The following is a 23,248-nucleotide window of genomic DNA, read 5'->3' on the forward strand; positions in this document are numbered from 1 at the left end:
ATGGGGTTTCACCATGTTGGCCAGGTTGGTTTCGAACTCCTGACCTCAGTTGATCTGCCTGCCTTGGCCTCCCAAAGTGCTGGGATTACAGGTGTGAGCCACCATACCCTGCCTTTTTCAATTCGTTTGGGTATATATCTAGGAGTATAATTGCTGGGCCCTGTGGTAACTCTATGTAAATGCCAAACTGTTTTCCAAAATGGCCGTACCGTTTTGCATTCCCACCAGCAATGTGTGAATGTTCTAATTTCCCCATATCCTCTTTGGATTGATTTTTTATATATGGTATGTGGCAAAGGTCAAGATTAATTTTTTTCCAATATGGATATCCAATTACCCAGCACTATTTCCTGAACAGACTCTCTTTCCTAAACTGAATGATGCCACTTTGGTCATAAATCAAGTGTCTACGTATGTGTGGGTCTATTCCGCAGCTCAGATCTGTTCTGTTGGCCTATTTGTCCCTGGGGCCAGTGCCACACTGCTCTAATTACAATACTATTACAATAAGTCTTGATACCCTGAGCTTTAACTCCTCCAATTCTGTTCTAAGATTATTTTAGCTGTTGTCTTCTGTATTTTCATCTAACTTTTAAAATCATCATATCAATTCATACACACACACATACCCCTGCTGGGATTCTACTGTATCTATAGATAAACTGATACAGTAATTAGGATTGAATTCTATCTACAGATTAATTTTGGAATAATTTACCGCTTCTTAAATTGTTATTTATTTTTTATTGGGCAGCCTCCTCAGCCACAGCAGGCTCAGACAGACTCCACATTTCTTTCTTTTCGAGTCTTTCTTATCAATGATCCTGTCATTTTAAAGGTCTTTGTGGATTCTGTGCCTCAATATTGTACAGTTTTCTGTGTAGAAGACTTGTATATTTTTGATAGATTTACTCCTAGGTATTTAACGTTTCCTGATGTTATTATAAATGGTTTCATTTAAGGCTGGGAGCTGTGGCTCATGCCTGTAATCACAGCACTTTGGGAGGCTGAGGAGGGTGGAGTTTGAGACCAGCCTGGGCGACACAGGGAGGCAGACCCTGTATCTACCAAAAAAAAAAAAGCCAGGTGTGGTAGCACATTTCCTGTAGTCCCCGCTACTTGAGAAGTGGAGGCAGGAGGACGGTTTGAGTCCAGGAGTTGAGACTGCAGTGAGTTATGATTGTGCCACTGTACTCACTCCAGCCTGCGCAACAGAACAAAAAAAGAAAAAAGTATTTCACTAAAAAATGTTCATTTTTACATTGTTTGCTGCTGGTATACAGAAATGTATTTTAAAACACTTTCTTTACAGCCAGCAACCTTGCTAAGTTTATATTCTTTTTTTTTTTTGAGATGGAGTCTCTGTCACCCAGGCTGGAGTGCAGTGGCGCAATTTCAGCTCATTGCAACCACCCAGGTTCAAGCAATTCTCCTGCCTCAGCCTCTCAAGTAGCTGGGATTACGGGCACGCGACATCTCACCCGGCTAATTTTTGTATTTTTAGTAGAGACGGGGTTTCACTGTGTTGGTCAGGCTGGTCTTGAACTCCTGAACTCGTGATCCGCCTGCCTTGGCCTCCCAAAGCGTTGGGATTAAGGGTGTGAGCCACTGTGCCCAGCCTGCTAAATGTATATTCTAACAGTTTATCTGTAGATCCTTTTAGATTTATCACTCATCATCACATATTCCATGAAAAATGGCAGCTTAGTTTCCTCCTTTCTAATCTGTATATATTTTGTTTCTTTTAAAAATACTTTATTTTGTGCCTGGTTGTCCCAGCCAGGACTTCCGACAACACGGGACAGAAATGGTGACGGCTGGCATTCTTGTCTTATCCTTAATCTCAAGGGAGCGAAAAGCTTTCGTAGGTGAGCACAGCCATAAGACTAACTAATGACCCTGCAAATCAGGGATGAGCCCGCAAATCAGGATGCTCTGAAGATCACAAACTAGCAAGAAGCATGATCCACATCGGTGTGGGTCAGTTCCACATGCCCTTGCAACCGCTCGAGGACTCTGGGGCCCAAAGATAAGTAACTCACTTCATACAGTACTCAGAGAACAGAGAGCAGAAAAATGTCTCCTGTCCCAGTTTCAGCATAAGTATTAGAGCAAAACCTCCACTCAGGACCTGGCATCCTTGTGGCAAGGCAGACACAGCTGAGGTGGGGCTAAGTCTTAGCTTCCAACGCCACAGCTTTTGTTCACGTTTGGATGGCAGCCGCTCCACGACCGGAGGCAGCGTCTGTCTCAGTCTGGGAACACGGCTGAGCTGACTTGATTCTGATGGTCCTGCTGCCTGAGTCAACACGCCTACAGCTACATGGCTGCTTGCATTTCAAGACCCAGACATCAGGGCAAATACAGGCCCAGCTAAACCTCAACTCAGGTGAGAAGCCTTCAGGGGCCACGTTGCCCTGTAGTTCCCACCCACGCCCTCCCCAATCCGGGCCTGTCAAGACCCACACTCCCTACCGCCCATCAGCACTGGCCCGGGGTCTGAGGAAGTAAAACTCCAGTTCCAGCAGATGGTTTTCTCATCCACACCTCAAAACGGAAGTAAACAGAGGATGTTGATTGTGGGTTTGTTAAAAAAATAACAATGGATGTAACCACTGGATGAACTGGCATTTTTCTGAAGATATTGCCTTGGGTCTGAGCTTACTATAATTAATAAAATACTTTTTTTTTTGCAGGGGAGATGGCGTCTTACTCTGTTGTCCAGGCTTCAGTGTAGTGGCACGATCACAGCTCACTTCAGCCTGGGTTCAAAGAATCCTCCCACTTCAGCCTCCTGAGCAGCTGGGACTGTAGGTGTGGACCATTGTGCCTAGCTAATATTTTGGTTTTTTGAGGGATGGGGTTGCACTATGTTGCCCGGGCTGGTCTTGAACTCCTGGCCTCAAGTGATCCTCCCATCTCAGCCTCCTGTCACAGGGATTCATTCTTTTTTTTTTTTTTTTTTGAGATGGAATCTCTCTCTGTTGCCCAGGCTGGAGTGCAGTGGTGCGATCTTGGCTCACTGCAAGCTCCACCTCCACCTTCAAGTGATTCTCCTGTCTCAGCCTCCCGAATAGCTGGGATTACAGGCATGCATCACCACACCTGGCAAATTTTTTTTTTTTTGAGATGGAGTTTTGCTCTTGTTGCCCAGGCTGGAGTGCAGTGGTGCGATCTCGGCTCACTGCAACCTCCACCTCCCGGGTTGAAGCGATTCTCCTGCCTCAGCCTCCCGAGTAGATGAGATTACAGGCACCCACCACTACGCCTGGCTAATTTTTTGCATTATTAGTAGAGACAGGGTTCACCATGTTGGCCAGGCTGGTCTGAAACTCCTGACCTCAGATGATCTGCCCACCTCGGCCTCCCAAAGTGTTGGGATTACAGGCGTGAGCCACCATGCCCGGCCGGTATCCCAAGTTTCTCGTTAGTTTTTTTTTTTTTTTTTTTGAGATGGAGTCTCACTTTGTCACCCAGGCCGTAGTGCAGTGATGTGATATCGGCTCACTGCAACCTCCGCCTCCCAGGTTCAAGTGATTCTCCTGCCTCAGCCTCCCGAGTAGCTGAGATTACAGGCGCCTGCCACCATGCCCAGCTAATTTTTGTATTTTTAGTAGAGATGGAGTTTCACCATGTTGGCCAGGTTTGTCTCAAACTCCTGACCCCAGGTGATCCGCCCGCCCAGGCCTCCTGAAGTGCTGGGGTTACAGCATGAGCCGCCATGCCCAGCTACCTCTTCTTACTGGAGTGTGAGCACTAGGAGCAGGGCCCTTTCTGTGGTGCTTGCTGTGTTATACCCTGCACCCAGAACTTGGTAGGCATTCAAACAAAATTTTAAAAAATAAATGGAAGAATGAATTAAGAAACCTTCCGGGTAAGTCATCATACTGTCCTCAAACAGGGGACATCATCAATTTTATTCCTGCCAAGTAGATCTGGACCATAAGAACATGTGCTTGATCTACAACAAAAGCTGCCAGGCAAACGCCTGGTACTAAGTCCATCTCACCTGTTCTGCTCCCACCATGCTGATTGGCTTGCACTTGAAGAGGTGGGTGATGAATTTGGGAATGAAGGAGCTGTGGATAAAAAAGAAGTGACAAATTAGGCTTACTCTTTCTTGAGGAAAGAAATGCAAAAACTTTTTTTAAGGTTCCACGTATCTCCATGAAAAAACCTTTTTTAATGAAGAATCGAAGTGGACGCCACTGTCGCCCACCAGCACCTATTACCTTATTTTTCTTCTGAGCGAAGCCCTGGTTTTTGGGTTTGTTTAGTTACATGAGGCCCCGGCAGGCCCGGGAAAACCGGATCCATCTTAGACCCCCAGTGAACTCTAACTATTCTCAGCTGGTCAGAGCACGGCATTCCTTTGGTGACTATTGTGTGTCCTGAGAGGGGATACGATCGAAGCTGGCCCAATCAGACTGGATGAAAAGACTACAGGCACTGCACCTGGCTAATTTTTAATTCTTTTGTAGAGGCAGGATTTTGTGACGTTGCCCAGGCTGGGCTCAAACTCCTGGCTTCAAGTAGTCCTCCTCCCTTGGGCTCCAGAAGTGCTGGGATGACAGGCATGAGTCACTGAGCCTGGCCAGGCTTCCTTGATTCTTCATTCTCCGTCTCCAGCCTCATCCTGCTAAGCCCTGGCTTCCCTAGGCTTCAACCCAACCGAGCTGCTTGCAGATCCCAGGATTCTGGGGGCTATTTAATGCCTACACTGCTCCCTCCCTTTCCTAGAAGGGGCTTGTGGGTCAGTACACACGCACCTCTCAGATCCTGTTCAACGGCGTCTCTAGAAAGCCTTTCTTTCACTGCCTTCGCCGTACTCTCCATGGAGTCCGCAGGCCTCCACCCTCACATCTAACCTACTTCATTATGCTCATTTGCTTACGGGTCCATTTTGCTTCACCTGACTGTTAAGGCACATGAAGATGGGGGCCATGTTTATTAGGCCAAAGCATTTAACGCTGGGTCTGAGACATAGGAGACGCTCAAGTGAACGCACACTGAATAAATCATACTTTTTTTTTTTTTTGGAGACAGAGTCTCGCTCTGTCACCCAGGCTGGAGTGCGGTGGTGCAATCTTGGCTCACTGCAAGCTCCGCCTCCTGGGTTCAAGCCGTTCTCGTGCCTCAGCCTCCTGAGTCGCTGGGATTACAGGCACCCACCACACCCGGCTAATTTTTGTATTTTTAGTAGAGAAGGGGTTTCACCATGTTGGCCAGGCTGGTCTCGAACTCCTGGCCTCAAGTGATCCACTTGCCTCGGCCCCGCAAAGCGCTGGGACGACAGGCGTGAGCCGCCGCGCCCGGCCGCCTACCACGCTCTGAATGTCAGCTTGGTATCAGCACTTTACCGGGAAGTTACTATGTGATTTCTCATTTTACCCTCCCAACCACTATTGTGAGATTTGTCTCATCATCTCCTCGATGAATGGAGGAGGATCAGCTCCGTGGATGAGGGAAGCTGCTTGTGGTTCAACTGCAGTTTCCACCAGGCTATGGATTCTGATGTCTCAGTAGGAACAGCTGCTATTGCTTAGACAGCAAACAGAGGTAAAAGGAAACATCTATGGTTTTGCATGGGTGGGGTAGAAAGCAAGCTAAGGGAGAGGAAACTGGAGTCCGGAGATCGGATCTGGAGGTGACTTGTGATCAGGAAGGAGAATAAACAAGGGGCTATTTGGAAGGAATTCCTCAGTGCTGGAAACCAGAGCCAGACAAGTAACGTGAGACTGAACTCATGACCAATGGCAACTGTGCACACAATGGTTTGTAACCTAAATTGCTTCACATTAGAACATGCTCTGGGCTGGGTACAGCAGCTCATGCCTATAATCCCAGCACTCTGAGAGGCTGAGGCAGGCGGACTGCTTGAGCCCAGGAGTTTGAGACCAGCCTGGGCAACATGGCAGAATCTCATCTCTACAAAAAATAGAAAAATTAGCTAGGCATGGTAGCAAGCACCTGTAATCCCAGCTATTCAGGAGGCTGATGTGGGAGAATCACCTAAGCCCAGGAGATGGGGGCTGCAGTGAGCTGTGATCGCACCACTGCACTCCAGCCTGGGTAACAGAGTGAGACCCTGTATCGAAAAGAAAAAAAAAAGCTTTGGCTGTGCCCCTGAACCGGCTGTGTGTGCTGCTCTACAGGTGGGGTGGGGGGAATACGAGGACCTGACACGCGTCCTGTGGGAAGAAGACCAAGCAGTGTGCTGGGTAACTGCCAATGGCTTCTCTGGGCCATCACGGCGGTGGTGGCTGCTGCCCTTGGCCAGGGAAGGGTCTCCTCACAAGCCCACCTCTGTTAAGTGGGATTTTACCAGGATGAGAAGGCATCACGGATGAAAACAGAAAACCACTTCCTAGATCCCAGGCTGAACGATTCCAGATGTGAGGATGGGCATCCAATTCCCAGTGCACTCAACCTGGGCTTAGCAATGAAACTCAAGGGCTCTGAGAGAATGTGAGGCTGGTGCTGGGAGACGCTGGGACTGGCTAAGTCAACCGGCTCCTCTTTCACTTAACGTATAAACTCAATGATATGACTGAGATGGGAGACGCTGGGACTGGCTAAGTCAACCGACTCCTCCTTCACTTAACGTATAAACTCAATGATATGACTGAGATGGGAGATGCTGGGACTGGCTAAGTCAACCGACTCCTCCTTCACTTAACGTATCAGCTCAATGATATGACTGAGATGGGAGACGCTGGGACTGGCTAAGTCAACCGACTCCTCCTTCACTTAACGTATAAACTCAATGATATGACTGAGATGGGAGACACTGGGACTGGCTAAGTCAACGGACTCCTCCTTCACTTAACGTATAAACTCAATGATATGACTGAGATGGGAGACACTGGGACTGGCTAAGTCAACGGACTCCTCCTTCACTTAACGTATAAACTCAATGATATGACTGAGATGGGAGACACTGGGACTGGCTAAGTCAACGGACTCCTCCTTCACTTAACGTATAAACTCAATGATATGACTGAGATGGGAGACACTGGGACTGGCTAAGTCAACGGACTCCTCCTTCACTTAACGGAAACTCAATCAGACCCCAGAGCAGCCACCCTGGAGATTTTCAGTCACAGTAAATTTTTACAGAGACGCTGCTTCCTCCAGCAGTTATGGGGAGTGTCACAATGTGATTTATCAGCAGCGCTTCTTACACGCTAATGGGCACCCAGGGAGTGAGGGAATTCCACCTCCTGGTCCGTCTGCCATCTGCAAACAGTAATGCCTCCCTGGAGTGTCCACTCTATACTTTCTTGACAAACTAGAAAGTAAAGCTGACACCACAAGCCGCTCCGTAACTGTCAGTCCTGAGGGGTTCATTTGTGAGGCACAGGGAAACCAGGGGAGCTCTGGGGAAGACAGAAACTTGGAGTCCTGAATCGCTAGCTGGGGCCTGGATGGGAACAACCCAGATACAGTAGCGTGGCCTGGGCTGACCCTCCTGAAGCCCGTCCCTGAGAAGTCTGCCAAAACGCTTGCTTGATAACTGGTCAGAGGAGACACTGACCCTCAACCCCGCCTGGTAGCACGGGAAAGGGTGCTAAGCCAGATGGTGATCGGCAAAGGACCAAACTATTTCCTCGCTTCAAAACTCAGGGCAGAAATGGCCACACCCGAGGACACAGCAGGAAGACGCCGGCTCAGGGTGCACTCACCTGCCTTGGCCATGGAGCTCCCTGACTTGGGCATCCCAATTTCTAGTGCCTTCCTCGGAACAAGAGTGCGTCCAAGTATTAATAGATAAATTCTAGCAGCCATGGTAAAAATTACCAGGGGGAGGGAGGGGGAAGAAGGCTCAAAAGAAACAGAACTGATGGCTCCTACCCTTAAGAGGCATTTATAAGCCACTCAGAGAAACAGAATGCATGCAGGGAATCCCTGAAAAAGGATTTTAATCATCCAATCCTGGGCAAGGGGTGCGTATGCCTGCACAGTTCAAAACAACGTAGGCCCCATTCATTTTTGTTTGCCTTGACGTGGCTGGGGACTGTACTGCTGTTACTGTTGCCTATGACTTTAAGTAGTAGATTTAGTTTTACTAGTAAGCTTCTTCTGTGTACAAATTAGAATTAGTACTGCAGGCACCAGAACGAACCCCAGCTGGATGGTGCGGACACCCAAACTGTGAGGGTGCTGGTGGGAAGTATGGTATTAAAATTAGTACTGCAGACCGGGCGCGGTGGCTCAAGCCTGTGATCCCAGCACTTTGGGAGGCCGAGGCGGGTGGATCACGAGGTCAGGAGATGGAGACCATCCTGGCTAACACGGTGAAACCCCGTCTCTACTAAAAATACAGAAAACTAGCCGGGTGCAGTGGCGGCACCTGTAGTCCCAGCTACTCGGGAGGCAGAGGCAGGAGAATGGCGTGAACCTGGGAGGCGGAGCTTGCAGTGAGCCGAGATCCGGCCACTGCACTCCAGCCTGGGCGACAGAGCGAGACTCTGTCTCAAAAAAAAAAAAAAAAAATTAGTACTGCTGGCACCAGAACAAACCCCAGCTGGATAGTGGGGACACCCAAACTGTGAGGATGCTGGTGGGAAGTATGGTATTAAAACTAGTACTGCAGGCACCAGAACGAACCCCAGCTGGATGGTGCGGACACTCGAACTGTGAGGGTGCTGGTGGGAAGTAAGGTATTAAAAACAACCTAGTTGAGTGTGACACTGAAATGGCGGCCACACGTCACTGTCCATTTTTTTTTTTTTTTTTTTTTTTGAGACGGAGTCTCGCTCTGTCGCCGGGCTGGAGCGCAGTGGCCGGATCTCAGCTCACTGCAAGCTCCGCCTCCCGGGTTCACGCCATTCTGCTGCCTCAGCCTCCCGAGTAGCTGGGACTACAGGCGCCGCCACCACGCCCGGCTAATTTTTTGTATTTTTTTTTAGTAGAGACGGGGTTTCACCGTGTTAGCCAGGATGGTCTCGATCTCCTGACCTCGTGATCCGCCCGTCTCGGCCTCCCAAAGTGCTGGGATTACAGGCGTGAGCCACCGCGCCCGGCCGTCACTGTCCATTTGTCCAGACCCAGGGAAGGTCCAGCACGACGTCACAGAGTCCGGGTGACAACGCTGGGTCGAAGCAGGTTCATCTACTGTAAGGAATGTGCCACTTTGTGTGGGGTGTCGGTGATGGGAAGACCGTGCATGTGTGGGGGTCACGTACACGGGAAAGCTCTGAACTTTCTGCTCCGTTTGGCTGTGAACCTAAAACTGTTGTAAAACATAAAGTCTATTAAAAAAAAAAAAAAAAGAGCCCAGAGATGAGAGTGCCCAGGACTCACTTTGCAAATTTAATGCAGAACTGAGTGAAGTACTTGCGTGTGGAGGCCAGGTTGTCACGGATGATGGGGACGTTTTGCTTGATGTGCAGGATGACAGAGGTGACGTAGGGGCTCTGGTCCCCAACGTGCTCCACGTTCTGCCACTGCATCTGCAAGGGAGAAAGGACGAGGTGCTGAATCCCTCGCAGGAGAACAGTGTCGCCTGTTGCTGGGGAAGGGAGGGGCTGGAGTGGAAATCAGGTCACAGCTTTGGTATCCCAGGAATCAGGTGCTTTTGTCCTGGGGAATTTCTTAGTTGTTCGTAGGGAATGACACTCAGGACAAAAACAAGTGTGTCCAGTGGACCCGACAGTGAGGTTGACCCAGGCCCTTTTCTTTTCCTGCCTTGTCCCCGTCATGCCTGAAACAGCCTTCCCTTCCCAGCTAAGCTACCCACACGTAAAGGATCCTGTTCTCCTGCCGAGTGCCCCACAGCAGGGGACCGCAGCAGGACAGGGAGGAACACCCCCTCCCAAGCTGACCGGCAGCTGGGAGATGAGAGCGGTGGCTGGGCTAAATGACACGAAACCTGGAGGGGCATTCACAGACCCCTTTCTCTCCAGTCAACTGGGAGCAGTTTGGGATTCTTTAACACAGAAAACTAGAAATGATGTGACGTGTGGGGACGAAGTTACTGGGAAGAGGTGCAGATGAGATAAGATCGTGAAACTGAGTGGCAGGTACATGAGGCTGACCATATTGTTTCCTCTACTTTTGAATATATTCCAAAATTTCCATAATAAAACACTTGAAGAGGTATGCGTGTAGAATCTTACACTCCTAAAACCTTTGGGATCATGTCAGGATTTCAACAAGGGGAAGGGAAACAGAATCTCTGGCAAACACTCGGGTGGACCAGAGGGTAAGACGGAGACATGGGGGACAGGGCGGGAGTCAGGCGAAGGGGGGAGAACATTGCTGAGAGCACCAAGGTGGTCCCTGAACAGGCTGTGAACAAAAGTGACAGACCTGCTTCAACCTGAGCCCTAATGACAGGCTCTGGAAAACACCTACAGCAAACTGGCTGGATGCCTGGACTACGTGGCACTTGGCAGCACTGAGACCTGGGAACAGAAGGAGGCAGTGCTGCAGTGTGCCATCCCCGAGGCGGTGTGCAGGGGACGGGCGCAGCACCAGCTCCCAGTCTGCCCCAGGCTGGCAGGGAAGGGCACGTTAACCCCGAAGAGTGGGAATGGTCTGGGGGGTTCTGCTGAGTCAGCCTCTCACAGTGGAGCTGGACAGGCTGTTAAAGAGATCCTAAGCCAAACACAAACCATATAATATGTTCGTAGAAGGAGGTCAGTAGTTCTGAGGCCCCAGTGTCTCTGGCAAGAAAACACTATTTTTATAGAGCTCCTGGGGAAAGGAAAAATTCAATACTGAGAGAGCTTGTTTAAAAGAATCACATCGCACGTGGATGAGTCCTCAGCCGTGGGAAGCTCAAATGACTCCTAATGCTTTTTCAAATCAGTGGATATTTGTATTCTAAAAGCTTCAGCGATGTGTACACACAGAACCACAAGAAAGCAGGAAGGGACCTCCATCCTCATTTCACAGATAAGAAAACCAAGGCCCAGAGACATGAAGAGTCTTATGCAAGGCTTCATAACCAGGCTCCACATGGGAAAAAGAACTCTAATTTATTACTGGGAAAAAACAGAAACCAACAATGAAGAAACAGTGGAAAGGTCTAATATGAACTGACTTAATACTCTAATGTTTTGGTTACGTGAAATGTTTTCCTCATTATCTTTTATCTTACGCAAGAGGCTTCTTTTTCCATTTGATTCTGAAGATTTGACCCATCCAAACAACGAGCATCCTAGGTGATTTTAAATGAGCTCACAGGGTGAGGCCAAAATTCAGGTGCTGCCAGCGTTTCCTGGGCTCTGCAGCAGGACTCGGAGCAGAATGCTCCGGGGAGACACAGCGACCTGGGAGGGTTTGACGCCCCAAAGCCCATTGACGCAACGCTCTTCCACAGAAATGACTATTACTTTCCAAGCTGGCAGCTTTGTGTATTTCAAAATCTCAAAACAGTTTATCAGCAATGATTGAAACATGACAGTCCTCCATGAAAGGAGGTGGTGACGTGCTCTGTCACCAGTTACAAAGTGACTCAAGCAAGACGGAGCAGGGGCCGGGATTTCTTCAACTTCCACGGGTTATTCCACACGCTCATCACCTAACTCCTCGATAGTCACTGGCCAGGTCGGTGCGTGTCCACATTTGGCAACATGTGGAAAGAGCTGATTTGCTTTAATACCCTGGTCAGTCACGACTCCGCCGGTCAAGTTAAAACGAGTATTAGCAAAGGCCAAATGGATTCATGATTTTAAACTTAAGTCAGCTCAGTGAACTAAGAAAGGGATTTAAAGTACTAGAAAACAATAAAAAGTGACCTTATTTTTAAAATATGTGGCACATGCCTACAGTCTCAGCTACCAGGGAGGCTGAGGCAGGAGGGTCACTGGAGCCCAGAAGGTTGAGGCTGCAGGGAGCTGCGATTCTACCGCTGCACTCCAGCCTCAGATGGCTGATGCTCGCCGTCATCCGGCTGATGCTCGCCGTCATCCACCATGGATGACTGAAGGTTTGGGTCACAACCTGAACTGCCTCAGACAGCTACATTGAGACCGAACTTCGCAGGTCACTTTGCCCGGCCCTAAACATACATCATCTCATTTACTATTCATACATGATCTCACTTCGTTCTCGCAACAACCTTGTAGATGAGGAAATTAAAAAGGCTCAAAGAGATTTGGTATCTTGCACAAAATTTCAAAGCTGGGACAACCAGGTCCATCTAAAGCCCAAACTCCACACCAAGGTGCTTGCTAGACAACTTCCCCCCAGACCCACCCCCACCCCCTACCCCACCACCTTTGCCTGCAAAAAAGAATAAAAGCACTTAACTAGGCCTTTGTTCAAGGTAAGGCCTGTTTTTCAAGGAGAAGCTAATGAAACATAGTGATCAAGCAAAGGACTCTTTCTTTATTTTTTTATTTTGAGACAGTCTCTGTTGCCCAGGCTGGAGTGCAGTGGTACAATCATAGTTCATGGCAGCCTTGACTTCCTGGGCTCCAGCAATCCTCCCAGCTCTGCCTCCCAAGTAGCTGGGACCACAGGTGTACACTACCATGCCCAGCTAATTACAAAAAACTTTTTTTTTTTTTTTTTTTTTTTTACTTTTTGTAGAGACGGGGGTCTCACCGTGTTGCCCAGATGGTCTTGAACTTCCTGGTTCAAGCAATCCTCCTGCCTCAGCCTCCCAAAGTTGGGATTACAGGCGTGAACTACCACGCCCGGCCCAAAGAACTCTTTCAAAAAAGGAAACAAACAGTGCCTTGCGTTGGAAGAACAAACATCATGAAAAGCCATCAGTAGAAATAAGACCTCAACTTTTCCAGGTAAACTTTTCACTGGACATTTATAAGTTACCCCTCTACACTTAAAATTGTTTCTTGTTGTGCTTTTTGTTTAGGAGGCTTGGGTAGAGTTGAAAACAGATGGCGTTCAACTGGTACTATCTAAACAAGACAGTTTGAAGACATAAGAATGATGAGCACCTCCGGGACCCAGTCTAACCACCACAGGAAGAGACTGCGGGGCCCGGCGTGTCCCCAGAGCCCGGCTTCCGCTGCCTGGGCAGGAAGTGTGTGCTCTGTGTGACACTCCACGGCGGGGCTGGGGGGCCAGCACTCTTGCTAGAGAGAGCCTACTGTAGCAGGAACTTGGATCAGAGAACAGCGCTCCACAACTAGGTTCAGTGGATCTCGTTTTTTCCTATTGCCATACGAAGCTTGGAAAGAGGTTTCTTGAAAATCTGAATACTTAAATTCCTACTTCTTCACCGGATTAGAGAGACACAGAGCATAGACTCAGCCAGCTGGGCTCTGGGAGCATTTCAGGCAACTGAAGTCTCATATTATAACTGAGGCTGCCGGGATGCTGGCCTCAAGCAGTGGACTTTACTCAGGCACGCACCTACACGCTCACTCTCACTCTGACGCCTGGTGGGGCTCCTTTCACTCCCGCTCAGATATATTCATAGGTACCTTTGGCAAGCGCAGCACGGCACCGAGCATTGGGTGGGGACCAAGGAGGTGAAGGAACCTTTATCAAGCACCTACCACACACCAGGCACTGAAGGAACCTTTATCAAGCACCTACCACGCACCGGGCACTGAAGGAACGTTTATCAAGCACCTACTACGCACCGGGCGCTGAGGGAACGTTTATCAAGCACCTACTACGCACCCAGCACTGAAGGTACGTTTATCAAGCACCTACTACGCACTGGGTGCTTAAGGAACGTTTATCAAGCACCTACTATGCACCCGGTGCTGAAGGAATGTTAATAAAACACCTACTACACACCCGGCGCTGAAGGAACGTTTATCAAGCACCTACTATGCACTGGGTGCTGAAGGAACGTTTATCAAGCACCTACTATGCACTGGGTGCTGAAGGAACGTTAATCAAGCACCTACTATGCACCCGGCATTGAAGGAACGTTAATCAAGCACCTACTACGCACTCAGCACTGAAGGAACGTTTATCAAGCACCTACTATGCACTGGGTGTTTAAGGAACGTTTATCAAGCACCTACCACACACTGGGCACTGAAGGAACGTTAATCAAGCACCTACTACCCACCGGGCACTGAAGCAATGTTTATCAAGCACCTACTATGCACCGGGCGCTGAAGGAACGTTAATCAAGCACCTACTATGCACCCGGCACTGAAGGAACGTTAATCAAGCACCTACCACGCACCGGGCACTGAAGGAACGTTTATCAAGCACCTACCACACACTGGGCACTGAAGGAACGTTTATCAAGCACCAACTACCCACCGGGTGCTGAAGGAATGTTTATCAAGCACCTACCACACACCGGGCACTGAAGGAACGTTAATCAAGCATCTACTATGTACCAGGCGCTGTGCCTGACATTTCCACATGAACTTGCTGCCTGATGAATGAATGATGTAGTGAAGAGGTATTATTACTCCTCTTTGTGAGTAATAATAAATGAGGATGAGACAGGCTTGAGGACAGCGAGTGACCTGCCTACGGAAGCATAACTGCTAAGTTAGCAGGAAAGGTCATTAAGATGGTACTCAACATGCTGAAATTGAGTCAGCAGTCTGAGTACTGACACTATGCAACCTTCTAAAGGGGTGACCCGGACAAGTCACCTAATTTCTCTGAGCCTCAGTTTTCTCATCTATAAAACTGGGATGATGGTAACATCTATAATCTATTATTGAAAGATAATGCATGGAATGCTCTTAACACTGTGTCTCACAACACGTATTAATTCCACAGTAAATTTTAGCTACTCTTAAAATAAGAATAAATACTTGCAATCTCACTAAAAATCACTAAATTTAGATAACTGATAATTATCAATTCAGAAATGTTCCAATTAATTGAAATTATGGGTATTTAAATTTTATTCTTTTTTTCAAAAAAATCTGGCCGGGCGTGACGGCAACATGCCTGTAATCCCAACAGTTTGAGAGGCCAAGGCGGGCAGATCATTTGAGGCCAGGAATTCGAGACCAGCCTGGCCAACACCATGAAACCCCGTCTCTACCAGAAATACAAAAATTAGCCGCGTGTGGTGGCAGGTGCCTGTAATCCCAGCTACTCGGGAGGCTGAGGCAGGAGAATTGCTTGAACCCAGGAGGGAGAGGTTGCCATGAGCACAAATCACGCCACTGCACTCCAGCCTGGGGGACAGAGCAAGACTGTCAAGCAAACAAACAAAAAAACAAAAAAACTGCATTTTTCTAAAATGGAAGTGATTTAGTTTTATCATAATGGGAAAAATCTTTTTTATGAAAAAGAAAGTTGTATCTTGATTCTAGGTAGAACTTGAGGGTTTCTTAGCCGTGGCTTTCTACGGTCTTCTGAAACAGATGTGCATTGTAATGACTGAGGAAAATGGAAATGAGAACAGACTTGTCATGATTCTACGTAGCAGTGAACTTGAGGGTTTCTTAGCCTGGCTCTCCCTGGGTCTTCTGAAACAGATGTGCATTGTAATGACTGAGGAAAATGAGAACAGACTTGAGAACTCTTCTAACTGTTTCAAAATGTCTTTGGGGGATCGTAATGCAGCCTCCTAAATGGATACATGTTCACAATCCTGAAACCTAATATAAATTATGTGCCAGACTGTAAGAAAATTTAATTTATTCAGTTTCTGTTTTTTCCTAAAACTACCATTAATGGGCAAAACACTAAGTGTGTTTGCTTCTGAACAGAGACTTGGATTACTTAACTGAGTGATGTGAGCAGCCCTAGGAAACGGCCTGGAGAGAGGAGGGGACCGTGGGACCAGCAGCCCCTGCTCGAAGCCCACGGCTCTCTATCCTATGTACAGGGGCATAACCAGACGTACTCATTTCTAAGGATTTGTAGGATTTAAATCTAAAAGATAGAATCCTTTTTATTTCCACCAAAACACTCCAAATAACTACTTTTTCCAGAATCAGGAGAACTAGTTTGTTTTACTTCTAGTTTCACTGTTATAAGCTATATGGCTTTGGGCATAATGGGAAGGGAAGAGAGGGGAGGGGAGGGGAGGGGAGGGGAGGGGAGGGGAGGAGGGGGGTAAGGAGGGAGGGAGGGGAGGGGAAGGGATGGAGGGAGGGGAGGGGAGGGGAGGGGGGAAAGGAGGGAGGGAGGGAAGGGGGATAAGGGGGGAGGGAGTGGAGGGAGGAAGGAAAGAAGATACCAGAAGGAAAGTTCATTAGTTTTCAGGGAAAAATATTCACCACAGATTGGAATATGTGGGGCGGCTGCTCAACACATTTTCTCCTCTGTAGAAAAGTCCTGGTGTCAGACCAAGAAAAGCTGGAGATGCATGTACACCATGATGATGGTGAATGCTTGAAGAACTCATACTCATATCAGCACGAACACTCATGTGGACCCACCAGGACTGGGCACACACTGACAGAAATGTATCAACTAATCGAAATTATGGTGATTTAAATTTTATTCTTTTTTTCAAAAATATCAGGCCGGGTGCAATGGCAACATGCCTGAAATCCCAGCAGTTTGGGAGGCCGAGGCTCTTCCACGTTTAGGCAGGTGACTTAAGCTGATTTTGCCTCAGTGCCACATTTGCCAAAAAGGCTTACTCTGTATATGTATGGCGTCGCACAGTCCTGCACAGAGAGACAGGGTGGTGGCGTGATCACGGCTCACTGCAACCTCTGCCTCTCGGGCTCAAGTGGCCCTCCCACTGTAGCCTCCCGAGTAGCTAAAAGATCTGGAGCAGGTGATTTAATGTCTCTGTGTTTCAGCTTCTTTATCTGTGAAAAGGGGAAATAGCATAGCCATCTTACGAACTGATTGTTAGAATGAAATTAATTGGGTTCTAATTCCTGGTAAGTGCTCAGTAGATAGTAACTTATCATCAACTCATAGAGGTTATCTAAGAAAATAAGCAATAAGGAGGCCAGGCACAGTGGCTCACGCCCTGTAAGCCCAGCATTTTGGGAGGCCGAGGTGGGAAGATCACTAGAGCTCAGGAGTTTGAGACTGGCCTGGGCGACACAGCAAGACCTCATCTTTACTAAAAATCAAGAAAATTAGTCCTTCATTCTGACATCTCTTCAGTCGGCTCCAGGATGCCACCCGCTGAAGCCAGAAGCCCTTCTGCTATTAGGTGCCATCGAGGAGCATCGCTCCATCCTCAACAGCACTAGCTACGGACCTGAAGGTTTCCAGGATTCCGTGACCCCACCGTCTCCCACAAAGATGTCCAAGTTTCCCACTCCACATCTACCAGCTCCACCTGGCTACGTCTGTGCAGCAGAGTTCTATCTGTGTCTCACTTGTTTACCAATCTTTGGTCAAAAGGGTGTTTGTGGTCCTTTGGTTCTTTCTCTTCTGTCTCCTACCCCACCCCCTCTTTACCTTCAAAGTCATTCAGGGGGTACCACAGTTACACAAGTACTGTGCTATGCCACAGGTTTCCAAAATGAGTAAGACACAGCCCTCAAGTTGCTCAAAGTTTAATAGGGAAGACAAAGACATAAAAATGATCATATAACAAAGCAGAAAGGTAGTCTAGGTACTGCGGTGTCTTGAAGGAGAAAGAGGAAAGCTCTGGCTGAGGCAAGAAATGCTGACATTGTAAGGGACCTAAAAGAGCCAAAACAGTGTTGACAAAGAACAAAGTTGGAAGACTCATACTTCTTGATTTCAAAGATTACTACAAAGCTATTATAGCCAAACAGTGTGGTACTGGCCTGAGGATGGACATACAGATGCTGAGGACAGACATACAGATGGATGGAATAGAACTGAGACCCCAGAAATAATTCCACACATCTATGGTTAACTGATTTTTTACAAGGGTGTCAAGACCATCCAACGTGAAAAGAATAGTCTTTTCAACAAATGGTGCTGGGAAAGCTGAGTATCTTTCAGCAAAAGAATGCTGCTGAATCTTTGCCTCACACCATATACAAAAATTAACTCAAAATGGATTGAAGACCTACATTTTTTTCCTTTTGTTTTCTTTTTTCTTTTTTGTGAAGACCCAAATTTAAGAACTAAAACTAAAATTCTTAGAAGAAACCACAGAGTAAATCTTTATGATTTTGGATCAGGCAATGGTATCTTAGATGTCTCACACACACACACACACACACACACACACACACACACACACACACACGACATACAGACTTCAGAAAATCAAAGCCATTATCAAGAAAGTGAAAAGACAACCCAGCCACAGAATGCGCGAGAATATTTACAAATTTCATATCTGATAAACAGTCTAGTATCCAGATATAAAAATAACTTTTACAATTCAACAACAGAAAGACAACCCAATTTTAAAATAGGCAAAACATTTCATTGTCATTTGTCCAAAGAGAACATACAAATCACCAGTAGCACCTGAGAAGGTGACCAGCATGTTAGTCATGGGAGAAATGGAAACTGAAATCACCATGAGATACCACTTCACACCCACGAAAATGGCTATAATAAAAAAGGAAAACAAGTGTGGGGGAAGATGTGGAGAAACTGAGTCCCTTACACTTTGCTGGTGGAAATATACAATGGCACAGTCACTTCAGAAAACAGTTTGGCAGTTTCTCAAAACGTTAAACATAAATTGACCATACGGCTCTTTCGGTTCCATTCCTTAGGTACTTTTTTTTTTTTTTTTGAGACAGTCTCCCTCTGTCGCCCAGGCTGGAGTGCAGTGGTGAGACCTTGGCTCACTGCAACCTCCGCCTCCCAGGTTCAAGCCATTCTCCTGTCTCAGCCTCCCGAGTAGCTGGGGTTACAGGTGCGCGCGCTACCACACCCGGATAATTTTTGTATTTTTCGTAGAGATGGGGTTTCACCGTGTTGGCCAGGCTGCTCTTGAACTCCTGACCTCAGATGATCCGACCGTCTTGGCCTCCCAACGTGTTGGGATTACAGGCTTGAGCCACCACGCCCAGCCTTTAGGTACATATTGAAGAGAACTGCAAACATGTTCATATGAAAACCTGTACATGAATGTTCACAGCAATATTCAAAATCAGAAAGTAGAAATAACTCAAACATCCAACAGATGAATGAATAAACACAATGTGGTCTATCCACACAATGGAATGTCACTCAGCCACAAAAAGGAATGGAGTGCTGACACATGCCCCACCATGAATGTGCCCTGAAAACACGACGCTAAGTGAAGAGAGCCAGGCGCAAGACGTGCCACACGCCATGTGATTCTATGTATGCGAAATGTTGGGAGGGGCAAATCCACAGAGACAGAAAGTAGGCTAATGGTTGTCAGCAGAATGGAGAATGACTGCTGAGAGGTATGGGGTTTCTTTTGGGGGTGATGAAGATGTTCTAGAATTAGATGGTGGTGGTGGTTTCATGACACTGTGAATATACTAAAAACAACTAAATTGTACACTTTATTTAGTTGTAAGATAAGTCTCACTCTGTCGCCCAGGCTGGAGAGCAGTGGCGCGATCTGAGCTCACTGCAACCTCCACCTCCCAGGTTCAAGTGATTCTCCTACCTCAGCCTCCTGAGGAGCTGGGACTATAGGTGTGACCCATCACGTCCAGCAAGTTTTTTGTATTTTTAGTGGAGACGGGGTCTCACCATGCTGGCCAGGCTGGTCTCCAGCTCCTGACCTCAAATGATTTGCCCTTCTCAGCCTCCCAGTGCTGGGACTACAGGCGTGAGCCACTGCGCCTGGCCAAGTGTACATTTTAAAAGGGTGAATTCTATGGTATGTGAATTATACCTCAGGTTTTTAAACGGGGACAGACATTCGAACTCGATCTTAAAGGATGTGCTCCTTGGGCAGACGATAGCAGGAAGAAAATTGTGGGCAGAAAGAATAAAATGAGAAAAGGCATAGAAGCCACAAAAGAGCAATGTGCATTCAGGGAAGTAAACACAGCTACGGCTGGAGAACTGGGCACATACTCCGGAAGGAGCGGCAGAAACTGACCTGGCAGTGGAGTGAAGAGACAGATAATGAAAGCTCTATATGCCAACCACGGCGGAGGCCACGAGGCTCCTTCCACGAGAATGAGGTCTCCCAGGAAAATGACTTAACCAAGTTGCCTGGCTCAATCCATCTTGTCAAGGAAAGCTCCTTCCGTCAACTCAGAATCATCCAGCAACTACACTCCATTTTGGCAAGTCAACCGTCCTTCTGACATTTCTAAGATACATTTATTTACAGTACTGGTTCTTCTCAGTTTTCTTCCCAGCAGGGTACAGACTCCTTGAGGGCAGTCTCCTTTCCCATCTTAACCCTATCAGTCCAAGTACAGGAGGAGCCGGAGGAGCCCCTGGGATGCTGACTGAGAGTGGCAGTTTTCACCAAACTCTTCAGCTTTCCTCACCTCACAGAACTTTACTCACGTTTTCACCCCGTTTGAACTGCCCTCCTAATCACAAATTCATTCAGAACTTCACCCTGATCTGTTTCAAACACCGCTTCCTTACCAGGGCCTTCCTTGATCCCCACCTGGATATGAACTCCTCCCTCTTTAAAGAGGGCGTATTTTGTACTTTTCTTACGGCACTGATTTCCTCACCTCTTTTATTAAAGTTACCGGGTGTCGCTGTCATCTTACACATCTCTTGCCCTCAGCTCCTGGAATCTAAATACCTCAGCCAAAGGTTTACGCCTTTCTGAGCCTCGCAGCTCCCAGCACTGTGCTGGGCAGGGTCTGAACTGAACTGTCCAACCAGCGGCAAAAATGATAGAATCAGAGACAGAAACAACCATTATCACAGAAGTTTTTTAAAATCCTAGAAGAAACTACACAAAACAGGATGCAGGCATAAAGAACACAGAATGCGTGTTGAATCAATTTGTGACCACTTGGCTTGTTTACTTCCATCACATGGATTTTATTTTGCTACAACTCCAGAAGACTCAGACAAAAAGTAACGGCCTCCCAGCTGCCGCGTCCCCAAATCTGTGGTTTTCCTATGATAGAAACAAAGGACTCGGGAGGCACGGTCTCTGTTAATATTTGCTGGTGTGGGCACCGGCAGAAGTAGAGGGTGGGACGGGGCAGGGTTTGAGGGAAATCCACAGAACCAACTGACAGTTGGTATAAGCAACACCTGCAGTGTTAAACCCCTTCCAACTGTGATTTTATTGAAAAAAAAAAAAATCCACTCTTCCTTTGGTAAATGTGGAAATGCTTTCACCAGCTGCATTCCGACCTGAAGTGTGTGCAGTTCAGGAGAGACGGCAGCTGGGACAGATCACACTCAGGATGTGGGGAATGGTCACCAGCAGGAGGGGATAAGCAGAGTCTGCAAAACGAACTCCTTCACGCCTCCGGACCGGCCTCCGTCCGCCTGCCCGGAGCGTCCTCCTGTGAATGCCCAGGATGCCGGACGTGCCTGTCAGCACCGGACTCGTGAAAAAGATGAGCTTTCTGAATAAAACTGTGACGTGAGCTATTTTAGGACTTGCCACTTCAGTTCATAAAACCCCAAAGCCTACGTTTTGGTTTTAATCTTATTTTTGTTAAATATTTACAATCTACTGCAAAACCAAATTCAGACCAAACGTCTGCTTACACAACCTTGTGACATGGTCACTCCTCCTGACAAGAGGGAGAGGGAACTAACATTTCATGAGTATTTACTATGTGCCCAGCACTAGACCCGTGTTCCGTGTTTCATCGTCACAGCAATGCTGGGATGCAGAGATCCACAGTTCCCTTGGGCCCAGATGAGGTCACGTTGGCCCAGACAGGTGAATCCTCTGCTCAAGACCCCCAAAGGAAGCCCTGGAAGAGTTAGGTCTGTCTGACTCCAAAGTTAGTGCTCCTCCCACTGCCCTCTGGTACTGGCCAGTATGACCCAGAGAAATCATTTCTCCAGAATTTGCTACAAGAGCCTAGGACTCTAGAGCAGACACTGGCAAACTTTTTCTATAAAGGGTCAGAGAGTAAATATTAAATTTTTTTAGCTTTGTGGGCTAGTCTCTGTTGCAATGACTCAGTTCTACCACCATATTGCAAAAAGGCAGCTATAGAGGATACGTAAATAAAGGAACGTGGCTGTGTTCCAATAAAACTTTATTTTCAAAAACAAGCAGTGGGCCAGATTTGGTTCCCAAGCTCTAGTTTACCAATCCCTGCTCAGTAAAGTTCTAGAGTTGCAGCTTCATGTTCCTTGGGTTTAGCATAACAAAGACCATTTCCAACTGAATTAACACAAATGAATCTCCCATATTCAAGGCTACATGAGAGACAAAAGAGGGCTGAAAGACATGGTCTGTGCACTTACGGAACTGACTTCATTTGGGAAAAAAGGCATAGGCACATAAAAGCCAAAAATAGGAACATGAGGTAGTGCTCGGTAAGTGCCAAAGGAGGGACTTGAGGGCCAAGGGCTGACTGATGGGCCACCAGGATATTAGAAAACCAGAGTTCACAGCCTCATCAAGGACTCTTGCCCTGGCACCAGAGCTCAGAACGAGTCGGAAAAACCTCTCAGTGGGCGAGAATGAAGAATGAGTCAGAAGTTACTGCTTTAAGCACTAACGAGAACACCCATTCTGGTGAGACCACACCAAGGTTTTTAGCATGTGTCAGACACTAATCAAAGAAAATACGTAAATAAAGGAACATGGCTGACTCAGTTTTAATTAACACAAATGAATCTCCCATATTCAAGACTACACGAGAGAAAAAAGAGGGGTGAGAGACATGGTCTGTGCACTTACGGAACTGACATTCATTTGGGAAAAAAAGGCATAGGCACATAAAAGCCAAAAATAGGAACATGAGGGAGCGCTCAGTAATTAAAAATGATCCATCTCAGCGGGGCACCAGGGCTAATGCCTGTAATCCCAGCACTTTGGGAGGCCTTGGTGGGAAGACTGCTGGACGCAAGGAGTTCAAGACCAGTCTGGGCAACACAGCAAGACTCTTAGCTTTACAAAACATTTAAAAAGTAGTTGGATGCAGTGGCAAGCGCCTGTGGTCTCAGCTACTTGGGAGGCTGAGGCAGGAGGACGGATGAGCCCAGAGGGTCGAGGCTGCAGGGAGCCATGATGGCACCACTGCACTCCAGCCTGAGTGACAGAGAGAGACCCTCTCTCTAAAAAACATAAACCACAGACAACATCTCCTTTAGACTCATCAAACACATTTACTTCGTCTCTTTTTTTTTTTTTTTTGCCATCCTCCAATACTGTGTGATGCTGTCTCTAAAAGGACAAGCAACTGACCCGACCCGGGTGCTACACACACTGAGTGCTCTCAGGAACTCTGGGGCCGTTCCGTTCTCCTCTCAGCTGGTCCTTCAAGCTCCGATGAGCCTGGAGAAGCCACAGACAGTCGATGACACCTGGGGCTGCTCTCGCTAGTTTGTA

General features: G+C 47.5%; 1 protein-coding gene across 8 annotated transcripts in view; it reads right to left on the bottom strand.

Annotated features, from left to right (window-relative positions):
- Positions 1 to 23,248, bottom strand: part of VPS53 (VPS53 subunit of GARP complex) — a 168,772-nt gene that overhangs the window by 12,894 nt on the left and 132,630 nt on the right. For 7 of the 8 annotated variants that reach the window (XR_012425080.1, XR_012425079.1, XM_015437417.4 and 4 more), the window contains 2 exons: positions 9,307 to 9,455; positions 4,010 to 4,079 (listed from right to left, as the gene is read on the bottom strand). Coding sequence is in view for 6 of the 8 variants with exons in the window: in XM_015437417.4 (XP_015292903.2) it covers positions 4,010 to 4,079; positions 9,307 to 9,455 (219 nt within the window). In the remaining 2 variants the exon portion in view is untranslated. Of the gene's footprint in view, positions 1 to 3,979; positions 4,080 to 9,306; positions 9,456 to 23,248 lie in introns of those variants that run through there. The other variant, XM_005582411.5, reaches the window with a different exon arrangement.

Source organism: Macaca fascicularis, chromosome 16, assembly GCF_037993035.2.
Source record: "Macaca fascicularis isolate 582-1 chromosome 16, T2T-MFA8v1.1".
Taxonomy (NCBI): Eukaryota; Metazoa; Chordata; class Mammalia; order Primates; family Cercopithecidae; genus Macaca; species Macaca fascicularis.